Source organism: Zosterops lateralis, assembly GCF_965231275.1.
Source record: "Zosterops lateralis genome assembly, chromosome: 3".
Lineage (NCBI taxonomy): Eukaryota > Metazoa > Chordata > Aves > Passeriformes > Zosteropidae > Zosterops > Zosterops lateralis.
This window is the reverse complement of record NC_139764.1, coordinates 1,595,744-1,616,124: the sequence shown is the minus strand read 5'-3', so window position 1 is coordinate 1,616,124 and position 20,381 is coordinate 1,595,744. Positions and strand designations below refer to the sequence as shown.

The window sequence follows — 20,381 nt, the reverse complement described above, 5'->3', positions numbered from 1 at the left end:
CTCCAGGCCCATCTACTAATTTCTTCCCTCTGCCCAATGCCCTCAGCACACACCTGATCCCCAGCTCAACACCCACTGCCAAAGTATATTAACCACTTCAAATAAATCACATTTATTTCAAAGACACACTTTAAATAAACACTTGCTGAATCTCACATGCTACAGCAAACAGGTCTATGTATTTAATAAGTAAATCTGTACAACAGATGGTACCTGTCTGGTACCTCCACGTGTACCTGTCCCACTGACCTGGAATATTCCTGGTTCCTGGGGAGTTGGTGAAAGAGAAAGCAACTCAATAAAGATGCACAAAACATAAAGGTAACACCTTTAAAGGATGAAGTTGGTTAGAGTGAAGAGTTTTCCTTTCATTAGATGGAAATACACATTAGTACACTCTTGCAGCCCATGTACATAATTATTTCAGCACAATCCAGACTGAGCAAATTAATTCAAGTGGTTTTAAGTGTCAAAGAACCCAAATCCACAGCTCCCAGAAACCAGTGCAGCTCTAATTCAGTACCTGGTCAAGGACATTTAAAATTCCTGGAAAGAAGAATGACAGTCTCTGTTTCTGAGTAATATAGAGGGGTTTCTCTAAGAATGTATAACCACTGCTCACAACCCTGCAGAACTGTTCTTGCCAACTCACATAACAAGTTTGGGTAAAATATCCTGCACAGCTGCAATACAGAAGTTTTCACTACAGCCCCTCAGTTTTAGAGGCTGCTCCCACCTTTTGCATCTGCTGAGTCTGTTTTTACCTGCCAGAAGTTCAAATTGCCCAGAACTGGGATTTTCCTTCCTTTAGATGAAACACCTAAAAGCTGTCCTATGGAGCTTTACATTACATCCCAGGAGGATGGGCAGGAGGGCTTGGTTGAACACAGTTTGCTCATTATAAGATGCTTTAACTCGCAACTTAATATAATAAATAGGACAAAAGAGAGCTCAAAAAACCATGAAGGAGTTAACTTCACTACTTCAAGTAAGTACCTTATATTTTCTTTAGTATTGCACTTTGTTGTGGTTTGAAAGCAAAACGAATGAGAGGCTCCAAGTCAGAGATATAATTTAATAAGAAGAAAAGTAAAAAGGTAAAAACAAAATAAAATAAATGCAATAACACAAAGGACCACTGACAGAGTCAGAATACAACCTGAGCAGGATGGTGGAAGCAGTCCAGGTGAGGTGCTCTTCCTGAAGCAGTGATCCTGTAGAAAGGTCTGGTAGCTCTGGTCCTCTGGGAATCCAGTAGGTAAGGGCTGCTTGCACTGTCCCACATACCAGCTTATATCCAGGTGAGACTGCTTGGCTCCTCCCCCTGGGCAGAGCATCTCACAATGGGATGAGGAGTGTGCAGTGGGTCCTTGATGGCCCATTAAACAGAGATAACTCCTGGAGGGAGTTACCTGTGAGTCATGGGCCAGGCGTTAATGGGCCATTAGCAGAAGACACCCCAAAGGCAGGGGCTTGGGAAAACACTAGCCCACCTGGTTTCAAGAGTTCATGAAGATGGTGATAGAATAAATACTTTGTGTACATCCTACACTGCAACCCAGGACACACTTCTGTTGTCTCTTACCACAAGGAAGAAAAAAAAGCAACAATTTTCCTGAAGTCCTTCACTAAGTTTAGATTTCAATAAAAACCAGGACTCAAACTATTTGAAAACTTCCTGCTTAAAAGAAAAAAAAGATAACTTTTGTGTCTATTACACCGTGGGCATGACACACAGGCTTTACATACACACACACTTTGACTACTGACATATCCAAATAAATCTTCTAGAAAATTAAAGCTTGCAGTGACAGTTATCCAACCCTCTGCCTCACTGGCTCCTTAGAGACTGCAAAATTAGAGGCCAGGAAAAAATAGAGCCACAAGAAACCATCCAGGGGAGGTATGCATGGAAAATGCCTTTTCCTAGGGCAGTTGGTTCCTTGTTTACATTCCTTAGAACAGCCACACACCATTTTTTTTTATAAGCATCAGTAGCACTTGAAACAAGAGATTTCCTGAGCTGCAGGATGGGGATGGATAGAATTGGGTGATCAGCTACAGATGGACCTTGGCCAAAATAAATAAGTGCCTTAAGACTAAGTGGATCATAATTAATTCCCTCAAGGAACTTGGAAAACTTTAATGCAGAAGAGGTCTCTGCTGCACCAGCACACCCAGTGATCTGGAGAGGAGGGAGCAGAGACAAAGTGGTCAAAAGGGAGCTGCTTAAGCTGCTCCTAAATAAAACCCCTACTTTTATTAATGACCACGAGATAAATATCAGTAGGGCCCATACAGCATAAAAATATGGAATAATGTCATAGGGAGATATTAAATGTGCTTATTTCAGTGTGGCAGAGGCTGCTAGAAAAGGCTCAAATGCTGAAATGCTGCTCTCCTGGAAGTTTTAATAATGCTCTTTTTTGTGGCTTGTTTTGGGGATTTTGTTTGAATTTCAAACAGTGGAATTTAAAAAACAAACAAACAACAAACAAACAACGAAAAAAAAAAAAAAACCCAGAGAGAAAATTTAATGAAGACGGAAATTAAGTGCAAATCTCTCTTAATAAATGAACCATAGTTTTGCTTTTTAAAGGATGTTAAACATTAATTTTGTTTGCTGCTTAGTATTTTGAATGAAATCCAAGTCTAGTCTCCTTTTCCTATGACAGTGGTATGGCTATAGTTTGTAAGTCCATGACAGCAGTGAAATTTTAACTTATCATCTTGGTGAGTGTGAGAATAGCAATTGTAATAACTGTAATTCCAAAGAACTGTCTATTTATCAGCCGCAACGTGAACGTGAATTCAAGAGAATGTGGGGAACATTTCTGCTTTGCCACCTAATATATTTTTGTACCAAATAAAACCATACCAATAAATTGTAAATCTGGGTAAAGTTAACAGCCCTTTTGCCCAGGCCAAATATCAAGTTTCTGATCATTTTACTTCTCTCTTTTGTGTCTTGCCCAAAAGGTAAGAAACACGTCAGCACAAAAGAAAAAATATTGCTTGGACTGTTCTCCCAGTGAATCTGTTTCCTATAAAAGCAGCTTGGAAAGAAAATTCCAAGTAGTTACAAGCAATATCAAAATAGGCTTAGAAACAAAACAGTAGTAAATTATTAACGTTTTTTATTAACTACTTGCCAAATTTAAACTGTTAAATGCAGACAGCAGATGAGTTTAAGGTGAAGTGTGACAGGTACATGTGGGATTAAATGGACAGAAAGTATCTCACTGTCGGTGTGGCCAGATCTCCACAATCACATTATTGTTCACTCACCTCAGCACCATGACTAATGCTAATTCCTAACCTATTTTGCTTTACACTGAGAAATAATTAATGAAGTAACAAGACCACTGCCCCGTGAGTGGTATTCTGAGTAGGTAAGAGTGCATGAAGAGTGCGATGAGCAAACCAACCTCTTCTCGTGTTCTAACCTTCTTGCACATTGCAGATTATTTAGGTGTTCCTGGCTCAAAAGTGGACGGTTTGGGTTTTGTCTGCTTGTCTGTTTGTTTGTTTGCTTGCTTGGGGTTTTTGTGTATGTCTGTGGATGTGTTACAGGACATGGGGAACTTGGGGCGGTGGCGTTACCGCCACTTCCAGGCGCCACCGGAGCTCCTGAGGCGCCAGTAGCGGGAAGAGGCGGCACCCCAGTGCAGGCGTCCTCTTCCTCTGTCCGAGCCCCCCTTCGAGCGGCTTTTCCTCAGATTCCAACCCGAAGTGGCTCCAAGGCTGCCTCAGGCGCCGCATCGGACGTTTTTCTGACGCTTTTTTCCCACAGGATTCGATAGCAGTAGAGCACCAGCCTTCGCGCGCTCTGCACCGCCTGACCCTCCTCAGCCGCTGTAGCGCCCGTACGGAACCGAAACCGGCACGGCGGCGCCTTAGCCAATCCGCTTCGCTCTTACTGCGCGGCGCTGCTTCCCCGAGCCAATCGCACGGCCGCCTCTTTCCTGCCGCGGGCGCTATGGCGGCCGCCACGGGCTGCGGCCGCGCGGCGCTGGGCGTGCTGTCCCGGGATGGCGGCGGGGCCGCGGCTCCGTGGCGGCGGGTCCTGCCCTCGGGCTGCCCCAGCCTGCCCTGGGTGCCCGTCCGCGGCGCCGCGGCGGGGCCTAGGGCCGGGCCCGGGCGGGCCGTGACGGTGGAGGTGGGCGGCAGGTGAGGGTCTCTGAGGGGTGGGGGGAGGCCCGGCAGGGCAGAGCGCTGTCCCGGCTGGGGAGTCAGGCGAATATGAGCAAAAACTGGTGCAAAATGCGGAATGCGTCCTCAGTCGGGACGTTCTTTGATGTCGGGTCTTGGTATGCTGCCAAGCCTAATCAGCAAGAAAGGAGAGCGAAGCAGTGAAATCAGCCTTGTCATCGCTTAGTCGGGGGCATCCGGGAGCCAACAACCCCTAAGGATGTAGTAAATCAAGATGCTGATGGACGTCTATGTGTAATTTGTCAACGTAGCAAAATATTCGAGGCCACCAAGTTGATCAGAGGGATGGAGACCTCTCCGGTGAGGAAAGGCTGAAAGAATTGGGATTGTTCAGCCTGAAGAAGAAAAGCCTTGGGGTGACCTAACCGAGGCCTTCCAGGACCTGAAGGGAGCTGCCTAAAAAGATTGAGAGACGAATTATGAGGGTGTGGAGTGACAGGACAAGGGGAAATGGGTTAAAATTGAAAGACAGTAAGTTTAGAGGGGATACTGGGGAAAGGTTTTTTTTCCCCTGTGAGATCCTGGCACAGGTTTCCCATAGAAGCTGTGGCTGCCCCATCTCTGGAAGTGTTTAAAGCCAAGTTGGATGGGACTTGGAGCAACCTGGGATAGTGGAGGGGTGGAACTCAATGATCTTAAGGATTTCTTCCCACCCAAACCATTCCTTGATGCTATAGTTGAACTGTGTTCATTATAACAGTAAAAATCACACCCACAGGTCATAAGGGCCTTGCCCAGGTGTTCCCCTGAGCATGTGAAAAAGTTATGTGGGATAACAACTTATATAGAAATTGCTAAATAATCATAATAGAGTGTCTGTGCCTGGGAAGGGACCAGGTCTGGATTTCTGTGTATAAATAATGGCATGGAAAGTCTGGAGGGTGTCCTGGGCTTGTACAATAGCAGCGAGCACAAGTCTGGAATAAATAATCCTTATTTCCCTCTCGAGTGTGTCATCGTTGTCTTGTTGCTCTCCATTCTCTGCCACGAAGGAGGGAATATTCTGCAGCTGCTGTGGGAAGTGTGCAAGCAGCTCCCTTTGGTCTGTGAGGATGTTTTCCACTGGCTAAACCCCAGCTGGAACAGGTGATGATTCACCTTTGCCTCCAAGGCATGGATGTAAGTCCTGGAGAGAGCTGATGTGATGCAAGGCTTTGCTTCCAGGTAAAGACAGCAGGACACTTAAGGCTGAAGCCTTGAAATTTAAGAGGATTTGGTCACTTTAGCTCAAAGAGTTTCAGGTTTTATATCTAAGGAGGATTTTTATATCTCTTGTGAAGCGTAGCCTTTGTTCTGTGCAGTCGAGGCTACAGATGAATGTAGAAATTCCTGGGAAATGTACATGAATTCGCCATGAACTCATGTAACAGGTTGTTTCTTTCCTTTAGAAAGATGGAGCTGTCTTCTGGAAAACTTGCAAAGTTTGCTGATGGATCTGCTGTTGTTCAGGTAGAAAGAAAAAGTAGTTTAAATCTGTGCAGCTTCAGAATTCCTGTATCTTAAAAGTCATTGTTTGGGCATCAGAGCCTGTGGGATATAGAGCCTCAAGTCCCTAATGAAGGGACAGCTGTATTTTATAGAAAAAAATATGCTTGAAAAGCAAAAACAGTGGCATAAAGTGCAGATTTATGTGGTGGTTTTCTGCAGAGTATAATTCTTAAGAATTACTGGTTCGTGAATAGGTTTAGAGCATTGGAAGTTATTTTCTTTTCAGGTAACTTCAATTTTTACCTATTTTTCTTAACCCAGCTAGGTGACACAGCAGTGATGGTCACAGCAGTCAGCAAAACCAAGCCCTCTCCATCTCAATTTATGCCACTAGTGGTAAGTACTAATGACAGAATTAGTTTTGTGCTTATCAGTGGTCAACTGAGCAGTCATAGTCCTTCAATAGTGGAGTTCAGGCTGCTGGGGAGAGTAGGGAATGCAAACAGTAGGTGACAGACCCTGCGCTTCAGAATTGCAGTTGATAAAGTCCGGGGTCTCTGTGTGGGTGAGGGATGAGCCTTGGATGTTGTCTGCCTTGGCTTTAGTGAGGCTTTCCTCAAAGCCCACATGAACCTTCCCACACCATCCAAGGCCAGATGTTAGTTGTGTAGAAAACTGGTGGGACTGTGAGGCTCAGAGGGCCTTGTCAAGGTGGGAAATAGATAATTTGAGTTGGAGCTGGATGATTCCAAGGGTCCCTTTTGAGGGTTTCTGTGGCTCTGCAGTAAATAATCAGATGTCGTTAATAATCCCTGAATTGTCTTTGGAAGGTTGACTACCGGCAGAAAGCTGCTGCAGCAGGGAGAATTCCTACAAACTATCTAAGAAGAGAGCTTGGCTCCACTGATAAAGAAATTCTTACGAGCAGAGTAATAGGTAGGCTGGAGCATTTTATTTACAATGTATTTTTAAAATGTTGTAATTTTCTCAGGAGTGTTGGAAAAGAATAGAAATTTATAACTGCTGTTTGCAGTGTCAATTGTTTCTGTAGTAATACCTGAAAACAAACTTTTAATTTATTGTTTATCAATACAATTGAAATTTTAAGGTTATATATGTCATGCTAAAATGTCTTGCTGGGTTCTCTTTTCTTTTTGCTTTTGTTTAAAAACCCCTGTTTTGTCAGTGTCTTGTGGGGTTGTTGCAAGACAAACTGAATATGAACTACTGGAACCCAACTTCTTCTTAGAGTTTGATTATTTTCTTTGCAGATCGGTCAATCAGACCACTCTTCCCAGCAGGCTACTTTTATGATACACAGGTAGGTCATGCTACCTTTGAAATGGAAAACTTGGATATGGCCACGGAAAAACTCATGATATAGGCCCTGTTTTTAAAAAACTATTTTTGTTAACATCAAGGAGGGGTTTGCACTTCACAAACAAGTGTAATTTTGCTTTTTAGTCTGTCGTCTCCTTGTCTTAAATTATTTTTATTACGTCCTGCTTTCCAAATTTTGTTGTCAAGATGCATTAACAAAATTAGACCCTTCTCTGTACAACAGAGGAAAGATGCTAACAGTAAATATTTTATATATGATGTTATACAATATTATCCATTAGTGGGGGTTTATTGTCAGCTTTTTATTTTAAATACCTGAAAAAATTTCCATGTGCAGCACGGACTTGTGTAGATATGTGGAATGTGGGTTTTTTTAGTGCCCTTAGCTTTGTATTGACAGTTAATACAAATGTATAGGTCTAAATTATTCATTGTCTTTTATCTTATGCCAGATCCTTTGTAATCTTTTAGCAGTAGATGGTGTCAATGATCCTGATATTCTGGCAATTAATGGAGGTAAGAGGGCTGTGAGGAATTGGTGCTTCAATGGGATTTAGTGAGATCAGTTTTTTCTAATCCAGATTTTTGTCTTCCTTTCAGCTTCTGCAGCACTTGCCTTGTCTGATATCCCCTGGAATGGTCCTATTGGTAAGTAAACATTTTGAAATCATGAGTGCTTTTAATGTAATGTAAAACTTAGACCACAGGTGGTGCTTTGCTTTTTAAAATAGAATCTGAATCTAAACATTAAATTTCAAGCATTGGAAATATTTTTACAATGGATAAGATTATTGCACTTCAAGGGATTATTTTTTCTGGGCTAAATGCACCTCTGGGAGGAATTACAATACAGAAATAGTGTACTATAGAGAGCAATAAATCAATTTTCTCTTAAGAGAAACATATTTATTGAAAAGCGTTGTTTGGAAAATAGCTGATTCAGAACACTTTTCCTTAAGAAACTCAAAAAGAGATTTATTTCATTGTGAGTATTTTCTGGGAAAAGATCTACCCAAGAACAGAATATTGAACAGGTATCTTCCTTTCAGCTGCCTTTTTTTCCTAGAAAACATGTGCTGAGATGACAAAAAAATCCCTGTACGTTCACAGCATTGTATGTGATACTACTTGGCATTATTTGCCCTACTCAATAATAGTACCTAAAAGAAAAATAAATAGGTAATTTTGTCTTCTAGATTTGTTGTTAATATCCAGTCAATGTGCTGATATTTTAAAATTAGCCTGTAGCTTTAATTATTGTTATTAGCTGTGTAACTTTCAAAGTAAAGTGATGCCTTCAAGAACTTCCTTAATATAATAATAAATGACTTTCTGGAGTTTCTTTGCAGGTGCAGTGAGGGTAGGGCTGGTGGATGGAGAGACTGTTATCAATCCAACTCGAAAAGAGATGGCCTCTAGTGCTCTAAATTTAGTTGTTGCTGGAGCTCCACAAAGTCAAGTTGGTAAGTAGGTTAATTTTGTCTGTTGGGGGCTTGGAAATCTTTGCAGATGTTTGCTTTATCTTTAAAATGTGAATTTTTATACAATAGTAGGAGCAAACAAGAGTGATAGGTAACTTTTGGTTAAGTAGATTCTCTCATATTTATGCAGTTTAATGTTCACCTGTGTTTCGTCAGTTGAGTTAGACTGCTATTGAACAATAAAACAGGAATTTACGTAATTTTCATCTTCCCATTGCCAGTTATGCTGGAAGCAACTGCTGAGAACATCTTGCAGCAGGACTTCTGCCATGCCATCAAAGTGGGGGTGAAGCAGACCCAGCAGATCATCCAGGGCATCCAGCAGCTGGTGAAGGAGCGGGGCATGGCCAAGAGAACTGTCCAGAAATTGTTTATTGCTCCTGAAGAGATTGTGGAAGTTGCAAAGAAGTAAGTGCAGAATAAATAATGTGCAGATGAAGGATGGTGCTTTCACCAGACTGGTATTTCATTAAATACTTCTAAAATATTTAGAATATTTAGTTCTCAAAAAAAAAAAAAACCCAATTATAGAAGTGGTTTTTAAGCTGTGTTTTAAAAAAATCTTCCTTTTCTCCCTAAAGGCTTGCTTCTAACAAGATCTATGCAGTGTTCACAGATTCAAGCCATGATAAAGTAAGTAATCAATTGTGATATAATTATTTTTTTAATTAATGTCATAATGGATCTGTAGTAGGATTGAGTTCTTCAAGCTTTTAGCTCTTTAAGCTCTGTCCCTGGAAGTGTTTTAAGAAAAGACTGGATGTGCCATGGTCTGTTTGACAAGGTGGTGATCATAGGCTGGACTTGATGATCTCAGAGGTCTTTTTCAACCTCAGTGATACTGTAATTTGTCTCCTTCCCTGCATCTATTTGTAATAATAATAATAAATTGTTCTCCAGGTTCTTACCTACTAGAATATTTGTTTGTATTATATGGATGTGGAGGTTGCCTTTTCCCAAGGAGTCACATGGGAAAAATGAAGGGAAATGGGTGCAGGTTACTCCTGAGTGCTCCTGTGCCCAGTCAGAACCTATGTTCTCCTTGGGAAAAATTATCAGTCACTGGGATTGTCTCACCAAGGAAGTGGTGGATTCCCCAGTGTGCGACATTTTTAGGATGCAGATGGGGAGGGTGCTTTGCCAGGAAAGGTTGGACCACACAACCCTTGAGGTCCATTCCAGCCTCATTATTGATTTTTGAATTTGTGTGACAGTTCTGTTTCTTATTCCTTAAATTTTTGCAGATCTTTAAACCAAACACAGCCCCAAACTTCTGTTGTTGTTCTGCCCTGTGAGTTAATTGGTTGAAAATTATGTGTTCTAGATTTCAAGAGATGAGGCAATCAACAAAATAAGGCTTGAAACAGAAGAACAGCTTAAAGGTATTAATTTTTGTTAATATTTAGAGTGTGCTTCAGTGGGGGTAGCACTGCTTGGAGTTAAAGTATGCTCTTTGTTGGAGCTATTTCAGTAAAAGTTCTATAAAATTAATTTCCCAGCTTCAGATGCAATTTCTTTTCTATACCCAGAAAAATTTCCGGAGGCTGAGCCTTATGAAATCATGGAATCTTTCAATGTGGTTTCAAAGGATATTTTTAGAAAACTTGTACTAAATGAATATAGAAGGTGGGTGCATCAAACTCCTACTGATAATATTTCTGTCAGCTTTTAATCCAAGACTATGGTTTAACTGATCTCTTAACTTCTCTTTGTCACTTCAGGTGTGATGGGAGAGATTTGACTTCCCTCAGAGACATTAAATGTGAAGTGAACATGTTCAAAATGCTTCATGGATCAGCCTTATTTCAAAGAGGTCAAACACAGGTAGTGTCACCGCAACATCAGAAATGATCAGTGAATTATCAAAAGCTGAAAGATTTGGGTCTTTCATTTAAATGCCAGGTTTCTTTTTTCTTGCCATTAAAACAGTAATAAGCAGAAATGGTGTGTAGGTTGGTAAGTACGTTGGTGTGTAGGGCACTGCTAAATTGTGCACGTCATGAGAAATCTTCTAAAAGCAGCTTCATACGCAACCTGAACCAAATAGGGAAATTTCACCCCAAAAATATTGCAATAACATGAGGATTTTTTTTCTCTTTGCCAAAAGTGTCAGCTGATGGGTGGATTGAATTAAGATCATACTCAAGGTGTGGTCTTCGCTACTTTCATAGCTCCATTTGCTAGAAGACTGTCAGCCATTGATCTGACTTCTTGTTACACTGACTTAGGGTGGCAGTTGTGAACAGTGATTTACTCCTCAGTGTTGTCCCCTCTTATCCCATTAAAAGTAACACCCACTGCAGGTCCCTGTGGTAAACAGTCACAACCAACATCCTGGGCTGCAGCTGGGCCTGTCTCTTAGGGAGCAAACTGCTCTTGGCTCCTACTTAGGAATTATTAAATCAGTATTTTTAAATGGGATGGCTTGTAAGATTGTGTGATTATTATTATTACATAATAAGTTTGTATGATGGAGAGAAAAGAATTGTACAATTGGTAGCTGATGGCATCTCATTTGCTGCTGAACTCATTCTTTGATTCTTCATAGACTAACATTTGTGAAGGCTGGAAGTCTTCAAGAGGGGTTTATTTTTTATTTTAGCTCCTTTTTATTTTAGGTTCTGTGTACAGTTACATTTGACTCTCTAGAATCGAGTGTAAAATCAGATGTTATCTCCACAGCAGTGAGGTATGTATACCTTGGTGCTTTGGCAGTAGTAACAAGAGAGTGAGCTTTTAAATGCATTTGATAAAATTCCCTTGAAATTTGACACAGATACTTTTTTAGGACTGAAAATCTGTAAAATTAGACTTTGAACTGGCCTGTTTTCCAGAGATCACAACAGTGGGTTTGTGTTAGGGTGACATTACTTCCATAGCACACATTTGAAACTGTAGAGTGTGACAAGTAACATTCAGTCTGGTTTATATATTTAAAATATTTGTGGGAAATTTAACTTAGGATGTAGCAAGCTGGTCTTTGTGCTTTGAACACTTCATTGCTGCAGGCTGAAGTGGAATCCTTTCCCTTTAAAGCCACATTTCAGTGATTTCATCCTAATGTGGGAGCTTTTACATTTTAATGTCTCAGCTTTACTGTAGTTAAATCTCTGTTACCCTGGAAGAGTTTGTCCATGTTCTCTAATTTTGGTGACTGAGGGTGATCAGCAAATGTATTGATTTGTTGGTTTTGGCTGGGTCCATATGTAAGCATAACAATATTAGTTTGAATTACCTGTTGTGTGTAAAACATGTTTGCTTGTTCCTTTTTTGACATGGTCTTGTTTTTAATTAACAGTGGAATAAAAGATAAAAACTTCATGCTGCATTATGAGGTGAGACTTTTCCTATGTTACAGCTTTCTGCATGGTTCACTGAAGGGCTTCACATCTTGCTTTTAAAGGTGCAGTTGATCACTTCCAAGGTTATAAATTAGCTCTAGATTTGCTAAAAGGTATTTATGGCAATTCATGCATGAATTTATATGAGCAAAAGTGCTAGTTTCCTGAAAAGCAGTAGGTAATTTGTAAATTGCCATTTTATACAAGCTTTTTAATGGCATAACATTAGGTGAGCTCCTTCAGAACAGGTTCTTACTGAAAGCAGGATTAACCTGTGTTACTATTTTTAGTAAACTCTATTAATAATGTTCAGCTGACGTGGCACAGCAATAGTAAATAAATGCTTTTACATTTTGCATCTCTCTCAGCATGTGGAGCTTGCCCAAAGTATTTCCTACAGGCAGCAGGCAGATCTTGTTCCATTATCTCTGTGACAGAAATAACATTTCTGCTAGGTTATTTGACAGGTTTCTTTGGAGAAGCTTCTGGTGTTCTCTCTTAGCTACCTTGCTACTGCTTTATTCTCTTTTGTCCTGTGGAAGTAAAACATTTCCTAAACATTACCTAAACTGGTCCTGGTTTGCAAACCAAGTGACTGACAGAAATCATGTGGTGGTTTGATTATTCTGTTTCTAATATATTTTTACCTTGAGATGCACCAAAACTTCAGAGATGTTTTTCTAAACAAAGATGTTTTCTACATTTTAAAATGGAAAAGAAAAGCAGGTTAATTTTCTGCATACACATTTTTTGCTTCATAGTTTCCACCTTATGCAACCAATGAGATTGGCAAAGTTACTGGGGTAAACAGAAGAGAGCTTGGACATGGTAAGTCCAGACTAGAGAAATCCTATGCTGTAAATTCCAGTATTTTACCTGATTTTTTATTTATGGATCACTTAGTGGTTGTTTGGGGTTTTTTTTAAACAGGTGCTCTGGCAGAACGAGCTTTGAAACCAGTTATACCCCAGGATTTCCCATTCACAATCCGAGTTACTTCTGAAGTCTTGGAATCAAATGGTAATAGGATTTTCTTGTTTTAAACCTAGTGCTGGAGACTAAATTTGCTTCTTAAAAAGCTTAGGTTCGACAAACTTGATTTATAAGCATGCTACATAATAGACTTCAGTTTAAATGTTCTTAATAACTGTTACCTGAAATATTTAAAATTAAAAGCATGTACATGTTCATGAACAGTGGACCCTTCTTGGTTTAATAAAATGGTGTTTGGGGGCATTTTTATGCTACAGGATGAGAGAAAAAAAACTCTAGCTTGTATTAACACCCATTTTTCAGTGTTTAATCCCCTGTTTTCTCCTGTATTCCCACTCCAGGGTCCTCCTCAATGGCTTCTGCATGCGGTGGAAGTTTGGCACTAATGGACGCAGGTACAAAATGTGGCAGTTCTAAGGATAAACTGCATGTGATAATGTGTTACAGGATCTGGAATTGACCAAAGGTTTCAAAAATGTTTTTTTTTTTTTTTTTTTTTTTGTCACTCTCAGGAGTTCCAGTGTCAAATGCAGTGGCAGGTGTAGCCATAGGCCTTGTCACCAAGTCCAGTCAGGGAAAAGGGGATATCGAGGACTATCGCTTGCTGACAGACATCTTGGTGAGTGTTCCTCACACTGACATTGTTGCTGCTTAGTGCTGAAAAATACCTCTCTGGGCCTTCTTCTGTAACCTTTTTCCCTGTCAATTCTAGAACATCACTCCTGGAAAAATAAGATGCATCTTTTCTGTTTTACGTCCCAAATTCCTCCTTTATTTTGAAATTTTTTTATGAAATATCAAGTCATGTTCCTTATTTTTTGTGTTATTTAAGCATTCCTAAGCTTTCTCCTTCCAATTAATGTTGTCTTTCCTCATGGGAGAAAAAGCTGAATAATTTACTGAAAGACACGATATGTTGGGTGGAGAATGAGCACTTGGAAGAGTGGGTGGGGAGGAAAATGTGCAGCTACAGACAGCACAAAGATCAGCTGTGGATCAGAAACTTGTCCACAAAAGCTCTTAACTTCCAGGGAAAGGAGCAGTGTTAATCCTGAATAGCAAAATAAAGCTGAAGAAAACTTGGAAGTCTCAAAAGTATTTGCTCTGTACTTTTGGTATAGTGGGATAAAATGACTCCAGCTTGGTTTTGTCTGTGCTGGCAGGGAATTGAAGATTACTATGGAGATATGGATTTCAAGATGGCAGGCACCAATAAAGGGATAACAGCACTGCAGGTATTGTGACATGAGATCTTCCTCAAGTGAAACTCTGAGAGAGTATTAGAAGAGCTTTCCTGACATGTTGATGGCACTTAATTCTTCTCATGTCAGGTTGATCTCAAGCTGCCAGGAATACCAATAAAAATTGTGGTGGAAGCTATTCAGCAAGCTACAGGTAGGTCTGTTCTTGGATTTACACCCATTTTATCATATTAAATGATAAATGATAATAGGGTTTATGAAACTAAATAATAAACTAATCATTTTTCGTTTTCATTGTGGAAAAAACCAAGCATCTGTCTTTATGAAATGGGTTTGGCTTAATCAATAAGCTCCAAACTAACTTCAGCCATTGCATGATTTGGACTAACACACATTGCATGACTTTGTTTAAATCTAACAGGATAATGTTATAAAAATAACAGCAAACTTTCACTCATTTCACATAAATTCAGCTATATTTACAAGTGAAACTTGTGCCATCTGTATTCTGACATGTGCAGCTAAAATATTATTGAAACACATGAGGAAATGAAGCTACATGGTTTAATAAGGATTTAATGAGTTGGAAAACTTTCAGCTTGACATTCTCCAGCTAGGCAAGAGACAGGTTTTGACAAGGAATGTTTTTCACTGTGTAACAAAGACTTTATATATTTATGTTAATCATATTAAAAACTATTGATTTTTTTATTATTATTCCCTCTAGCTGCAAAGAGGGAGATTTTACAAATTATGAACCAAACACTGGCAAAACCCAGACCTAACAGAAAAGAAAGTGGACCAGTTGTAGGTAATGTTACTGTGTGAATTCATAGCTTTCATAATTACCTTTTTAACAATAAAGTTCGGCTTAATAATGATTGATTGTTATATATTTTTGCCCTGTGGGGATAATTTGGGGAGGGGTCTTGGTTATTTTTGGTTATTTTGGGGGCATTTTTATTGCCACATGTGACAGCACTTTAGTGTACACCAGAAAACAGAATTTAAGTTAAGTTATGTGAAGCTCTCACAAAATCAGAATTTATGTAGATGATAGTATCAGTATGGCTTAAGGTAATTTACAGTCATCAGTGTATTTTGTGTCTTTATTTATTTTAGTTCTTACTTGTAATTACATCCCTCTTCAGCAAACACCACAGGTAGCTGTAAGAGATTAAAAGCTAAAGGAATGTGCCTTTTTGTGTGATAGCTTTCAAGATTATTATATTTAGCACTTCAAAGGATTTCTAAATGTTCTTTCAGAAACTATCCACGTTCCATTATCAAAAAGGTTAAGATTCGTTGGTCCTGGGGCTTATAATTTGAAAAAACTTCAAGCACAGACTGGTGAGACATTCTTGATCCCTGTGGTAATTTATCTTCATGTGTTCCCCATTGTTTCAGACTTGTATGTTGAGCTGTTTCAATGCTCAGTGCAAAATAAAATGAAAAAAATCTAGTATCTGTAGAGTACAGGTAGATGCTCTGCTTTGGACCTGAAACACTTAAGTCTCTGGTGTACTTGATTAATGATTTTCAGGGGATTGGGATGGAGAAAAGGAGGAAAAATCCTATTTTCTCTGGGTTGCAAGCCTGTGTGGTCTGGCCACAGAACTCTAGAAGGGCAACAAATTTTACCATTCTGGCTCCAAAACACTTTCATTTCCCTAAGCTATTAATGCAAGTATTATTCAAAATCTCTAGGAAATTGCTTCATAACCCTCAACATTTATTCAGGATGTTTTTTTCCTGCCTTTTAAGGATTATAAAAATAATGTGTTCCTTTGTGGCCCACAGTTTATCAAGGTCTTTGCAAGGAGATGGTGGCCATATGCAGTTGTTTCAATGCCTAAATTGAACAAGATTAAATAAGGATTAGAAGTCTGAGGTCTTAAAGAGTGTGCAAAAACATTCTGTTCTGAGCAATTCTTTACTGAGTGTGACATTTTTTGCAATGTGCCCCTAAGTGCTCTCCTAACTCCCCATTTTCAGGTGTGACTGTAAGTCAGCTGGATGAAGAGACGTATTCTGTGTTTGCCCCCACACCAGGGGCAATGCATGAAGCCAGGGAATTCATTGGGGAAATCTGCAAAGATGATGTAAGGACAGACTTCTGCCTTTCACTTCTTCAGTTTGCTCTTTGTGACTTCATGCCTTACTGGTTTCTTTTTTTTTTTTTTCCTTCTACAGCAAGAAGTTAATTTGGAATTCGGGGCAATTTATACAGCCACAATTACTGAAATAAGGTATAAAAAGTGCTTTGGAGTTGAAATTAACTTATTTACGTAGCTGTATTCATAATACCTAAATATGATGTAAAATAATCATTGGGTTTTTAAGAGTGCCAAACTTTTGCTGGGGATATTGGTACGTGCATCATTTCTGATACTTTTTCTGGTGAAAATATTTTGTCTCCTGGTAAAGCTGGGGGGGTTTCCTGTTTGTTTAATTTTTAGAATGTCTCTAAATCATAAAACTTAAGGCCTTTATCATCTTTGAATCTGAAAGTGATGGTATGAATTTGTTTTCCACTTTTTATGGCAATATTTGTCTTGTAAAAATTGTATTTTGGATGGTACCTGTTACTGAAATACTGCTCTGAAGTAAGAAATTCTCATCCACTTTCAGTTAAGGAAAAATGAGTGTACATGTTATGGTGGGTAAAAGATTTTTAAGAAGGGATGAGTAAAACTTTGTTTATGAGAAGTTTATAAATGTTTGCTTTGGGGACCATATCCAGAGTGAAATGTGGAGTTTCTTGATGCACTTTGGAATAACTGTGCTGTTTCCTGCTGCAGAGATTCTGGAGTGATGGTAAAACTGTACCCAAACATGACCCCAGTATTACTTCATAATTCACAGCTGGATCAAAGAAAGGTAACCCATTCTCAAACAGGTATAAAATGGGCAATTGGATTTTTTTTTAACCAGTTGGCGTGGCTGTAACACACTGTTGTTCCACAGTCCATTTCCAGGTTAAAAGCTATTAATTAGCAGCACTTTTTTGTTCTAATTTTTCCTGCCCTGTACTTTAAAGCTGCAAAGAATCAACTGTGTGACTTCTGCAGTCATTTTTACACCAAGTTCTTTGGCTCTGCAATACCATTTTCCACGTAATACTCGGAAACCTTTTGTTTCTAAAGTAGTGCTGAGTCACTGGGTTGAAGTGTAGCATGAAGGACCCCTGAAAGAAGGGATTTTTATAACAAACTCTGATAATTTTATTTCTGAAAAACTCTGTGTTCTAGATTAAACACCCTAGTGCCCTGGGATTAGAAGTTGGACAAGAAATTCAGGTAATTTTTTTTTTACTTTAAAATGCTAATAAAATGCTATTCATATTTTAAATTTTGATTTTTTTTTTCCTCCAATTATTTATTTAGTGTTTATAAAGAAAATATTTCTCCATAATGGATTCCCTTTCTGTTCTAGTTAAAGGCCTGATCATTCAAATTAGATTTATTTAATGTCATACTCTTGCTATCTAGGCACCAGAGTATTTGACAGCAATATAGGCTGAAGGTGCCTATTTATGGCTTTTCTAGCATCAAATTGATAAAACCTCAAACTCATCCCCCATCTTTTAAGGAACATGCTGTTTCCAGCTCTCCAAGTTGGTCAGTGCTTTGTTTCCTCACCAGGTGAAATACTTTGGCCGTGATCCCACTGATGGCAGAATGAGGCTGTCACGTAAAATTCTGCAGTCCCCGGCCAGCAGCGCCCTGAAAACCCTGACAGACAAAAACAGTATTGTCCTGGGAGGGGCTGTTCCCCAGACATCCACCTCGTCCCAGTGACAGGTAAGGCCAGCAGAGCAGCTTCAGCTGACTCAGGGCTGCACCTGACAGCTCTGCTAAAGAGTTGTGGGAGTGTGGATTTGTGCTGAGCAGTTACCCCTCAGTGCTGTACAGGGGCTGCTTGCCAGCTGTGTTGGAGCTTGTTGGGAGTTAACAACTGGCCCTTCACACGCTGTAGCTGTAGAAAGTTTGATATTATAAAACTGGTTCAAATGCCTTGACAATCTCAGGTGGTCTGGACAGCCCCCTCTGTCCAAAACAAGCTTAGTTGTTCATCTCCAACATCCTTTTTCTCTACTTTTTAATAAAAAACACCCAAACCAAATATTGGAAGAGAAGAAAAAATAAGTTGCTTTTTTGATTAAGATTAGTGGAGAAGATTTCAGTCAATTAATGAAATGGCCAAAGCTCTTCCTTAGAAGTAGTTTTCCAGCATGTCAGAAGGCTTGTGTCTCAGGTTTTCCCAAAATTTGTGTGGGTTTTCTTCTTCTCAGAAAGCTGCTAGAACAGGAAGATGTCTGATGTTAAAATTAGGAGCAGTTACACAGCAAGGGTGGGAAATGCACAGTGCACCAGTGGGAACTCAAGGCAATCTGTGACAACCCTCTGAGAATGATTGACAGCACAAAAAGAAGGGAAAATTCACTGAAGAAAGCTTGGTTTTAAGGAATGTTTTTGAATCTCATACCTTGATATGAGTTGGTTACAAAGTGTTTTCTCTCTTTCAGGAGAAAAGATATGATAGTTGCTGAAAATACAAGTGACCTTTGCTTGAACCTCTACTTGTCTTCACAAGAACCTGCAGGTGGATGGTAGTGAATCATATTTATAAAATAGACACTATTTATGCTTAAAGGTGATGTAGAACTTCAAAGCCTTCAAACTGATTTAAAACTTTAACATAAAACAAGAAACAAGCAATGCCCTCATCTTGTGTATTAAGGTTGAGATGAGAATACAAGAACATGGAATTCTATGGACTGAGAAGACGATATTTCATATTTCAGTGCTAAAGATTATTCTCTTTTGAGTTATCCACTCAAAATATAACCGTGAATGTGGGAAGTAAAAACTGAACAAGTCTTTTGTGGAAAAAGGAATTATCCTGTACACTTGGTCAAGAGTCACACTTGGCCAAAATTTTACTGGTTTTTCAGTGTGCAAGAACGTTGAGCAAGACATAAAGACTTATAAAGACTTAGACACCTTTAATATGATGGATTCTCTTTTAGATTAATGCATAACTCTCAAAATGTTCAGACCTGCTACAATATCTGAGCAGAACTTGGTTGAAATATCACCCCTTATCACCTGGATTCATTAGCACTGACTTTTAAAATACATTATTAAAACATTAAAATTAAAATACTGTTTTTGGACTGAACAGTTGATGTGATAAATCCTCTCCTAAAACACTCTCATTAAGGGTGTCTTAATCCCTCTATTAATTATTTTGCATCAGTGAGTTCACTGATCTCTTTTAGACTTCAAAACATTTCCCAGGGGCTCACAAGTATTACTCGTTTTTCTACTGTGAGGTACAGACTTTGAAAATCAAACAGGGTCCTTCTGATGTTCACCAATTTGTATGCAGAACTAATAAGAAAATCAACTTCCCACCTGATGGCAAGTGGGCTCTGAACCTCCTGGAAAAAAACAAAGCACTGGGGAGAGGAGTAATGGGAATGTACAGTAAAAAATACTCCTTTTTTATTCTAAGTTAAAGTATTAAAGAAGAAAGAAGTGACTGGTATGCTGCTCTGTAGCTGTCTCTGTCTTTCATCATGTAAGATTGAAAAATTGAAAAAAGTTTGGAAATACTGAAGAAAGATTTCCTTGGCAATCTTTACCTCTTCTTTGAGGGCTGTGTCTTACTTCTTAGTAAGAATTCAGATGTCACTTCTTACTGTGACAGTTGACTGATACATAATTGTTACAAATGAATAGTGTTAATAAAATTATGTCGGTCAGTGTTAGAGTCCTTGAACAGAAACTAAGATGTTGCCATTTCTGGTAACTCTTCGCAGAAATGGACCTCCCCAATCTAAGTGGTTTTCCAAGGTTTATCTCCATTTATTGTACACTAATTTCTGAGAGGTTGTATTGTGGAGCTGGTCTCAGTAAAGCAGCTACTGCAGTGCTGGGGCAATGTCTGTTTGGTAGATGATGATAAAGGAGCAAAATTACTTTAATGTTGCTGTGGCAGAACCTGTACAGTCAGCCTGATTTTCTGCATCTGGAACCAGCTTTAGGCCCTATGGGAAGGGGCGGGGGAAGAACACACTTGGGATGTGGCTAGGAGGAGCAGAAAGCAGCTGCTCTCACCTGAGGAGAGAAGCTCGATGGGAGCCAAGAGTTGAGTAAGCGTGTGCTGCTCTGACCCTTCCTGCAGGGAAGGACATCCTGGGTTGTGGCAGGAGGTGCTTGGCTCTGAGGTAGGATCAGCCATGATCAGAAAACAGGTGGGTTCAAAGTGCTCAAGAGAACAAACTCAGTCCTTTTGCAGCAGATGGCTTTTTGTGTTTGAAATAGTGATTCATTTCTTCTTTCTTACTGCTCAATGTAATTAGCTTCTCTAATGAC

At 39.5% G+C, this 20,381-nt stretch overlaps 1 protein-coding gene across 1 annotated transcript; it reads left to right on the top strand.

Annotated features, from left to right (window-relative positions):
• Window positions 1-3,979: 3,979 nt before the first annotated feature.
• Window positions 3,980-19,164, top strand: PNPT1 (polyribonucleotide nucleotidyltransferase 1; the record flags this gene model as incomplete). Its single annotated transcript, XM_083858602.1, has 29 exons — window positions 3,980-4,170; window positions 5,601-5,661; window positions 5,962-6,036; window positions 6,471-6,576; window positions 6,912-6,961; window positions 7,434-7,497; window positions 7,582-7,629; window positions 8,331-8,444; window positions 8,684-8,870; window positions 9,044-9,095; window positions 9,787-9,844; window positions 9,992-10,088; window positions 10,184-10,286; window positions 11,081-11,151; window positions 11,761-11,797; window positions 12,565-12,631; window positions 12,734-12,823; window positions 13,138-13,191; window positions 13,309-13,415; window positions 13,960-14,031; window positions 14,128-14,191; window positions 14,726-14,809; window positions 15,265-15,348; window positions 15,994-16,100; window positions 16,192-16,247; window positions 16,800-16,878; window positions 17,250-17,297; window positions 17,643-17,801; window positions 18,527-19,164. 28 exons carry the CDS (start codon window positions 3,980-3,982, stop codon window positions 17,796-17,798), a joined length of 2,382 nt encoding a protein of 793 aa, XP_083714728.1. The 3' UTR covers window positions 17,799-17,801; window positions 18,527-19,164.
• Between the last annotated feature and the right edge of the window lie 1,217 nt (window positions 19,165-20,381).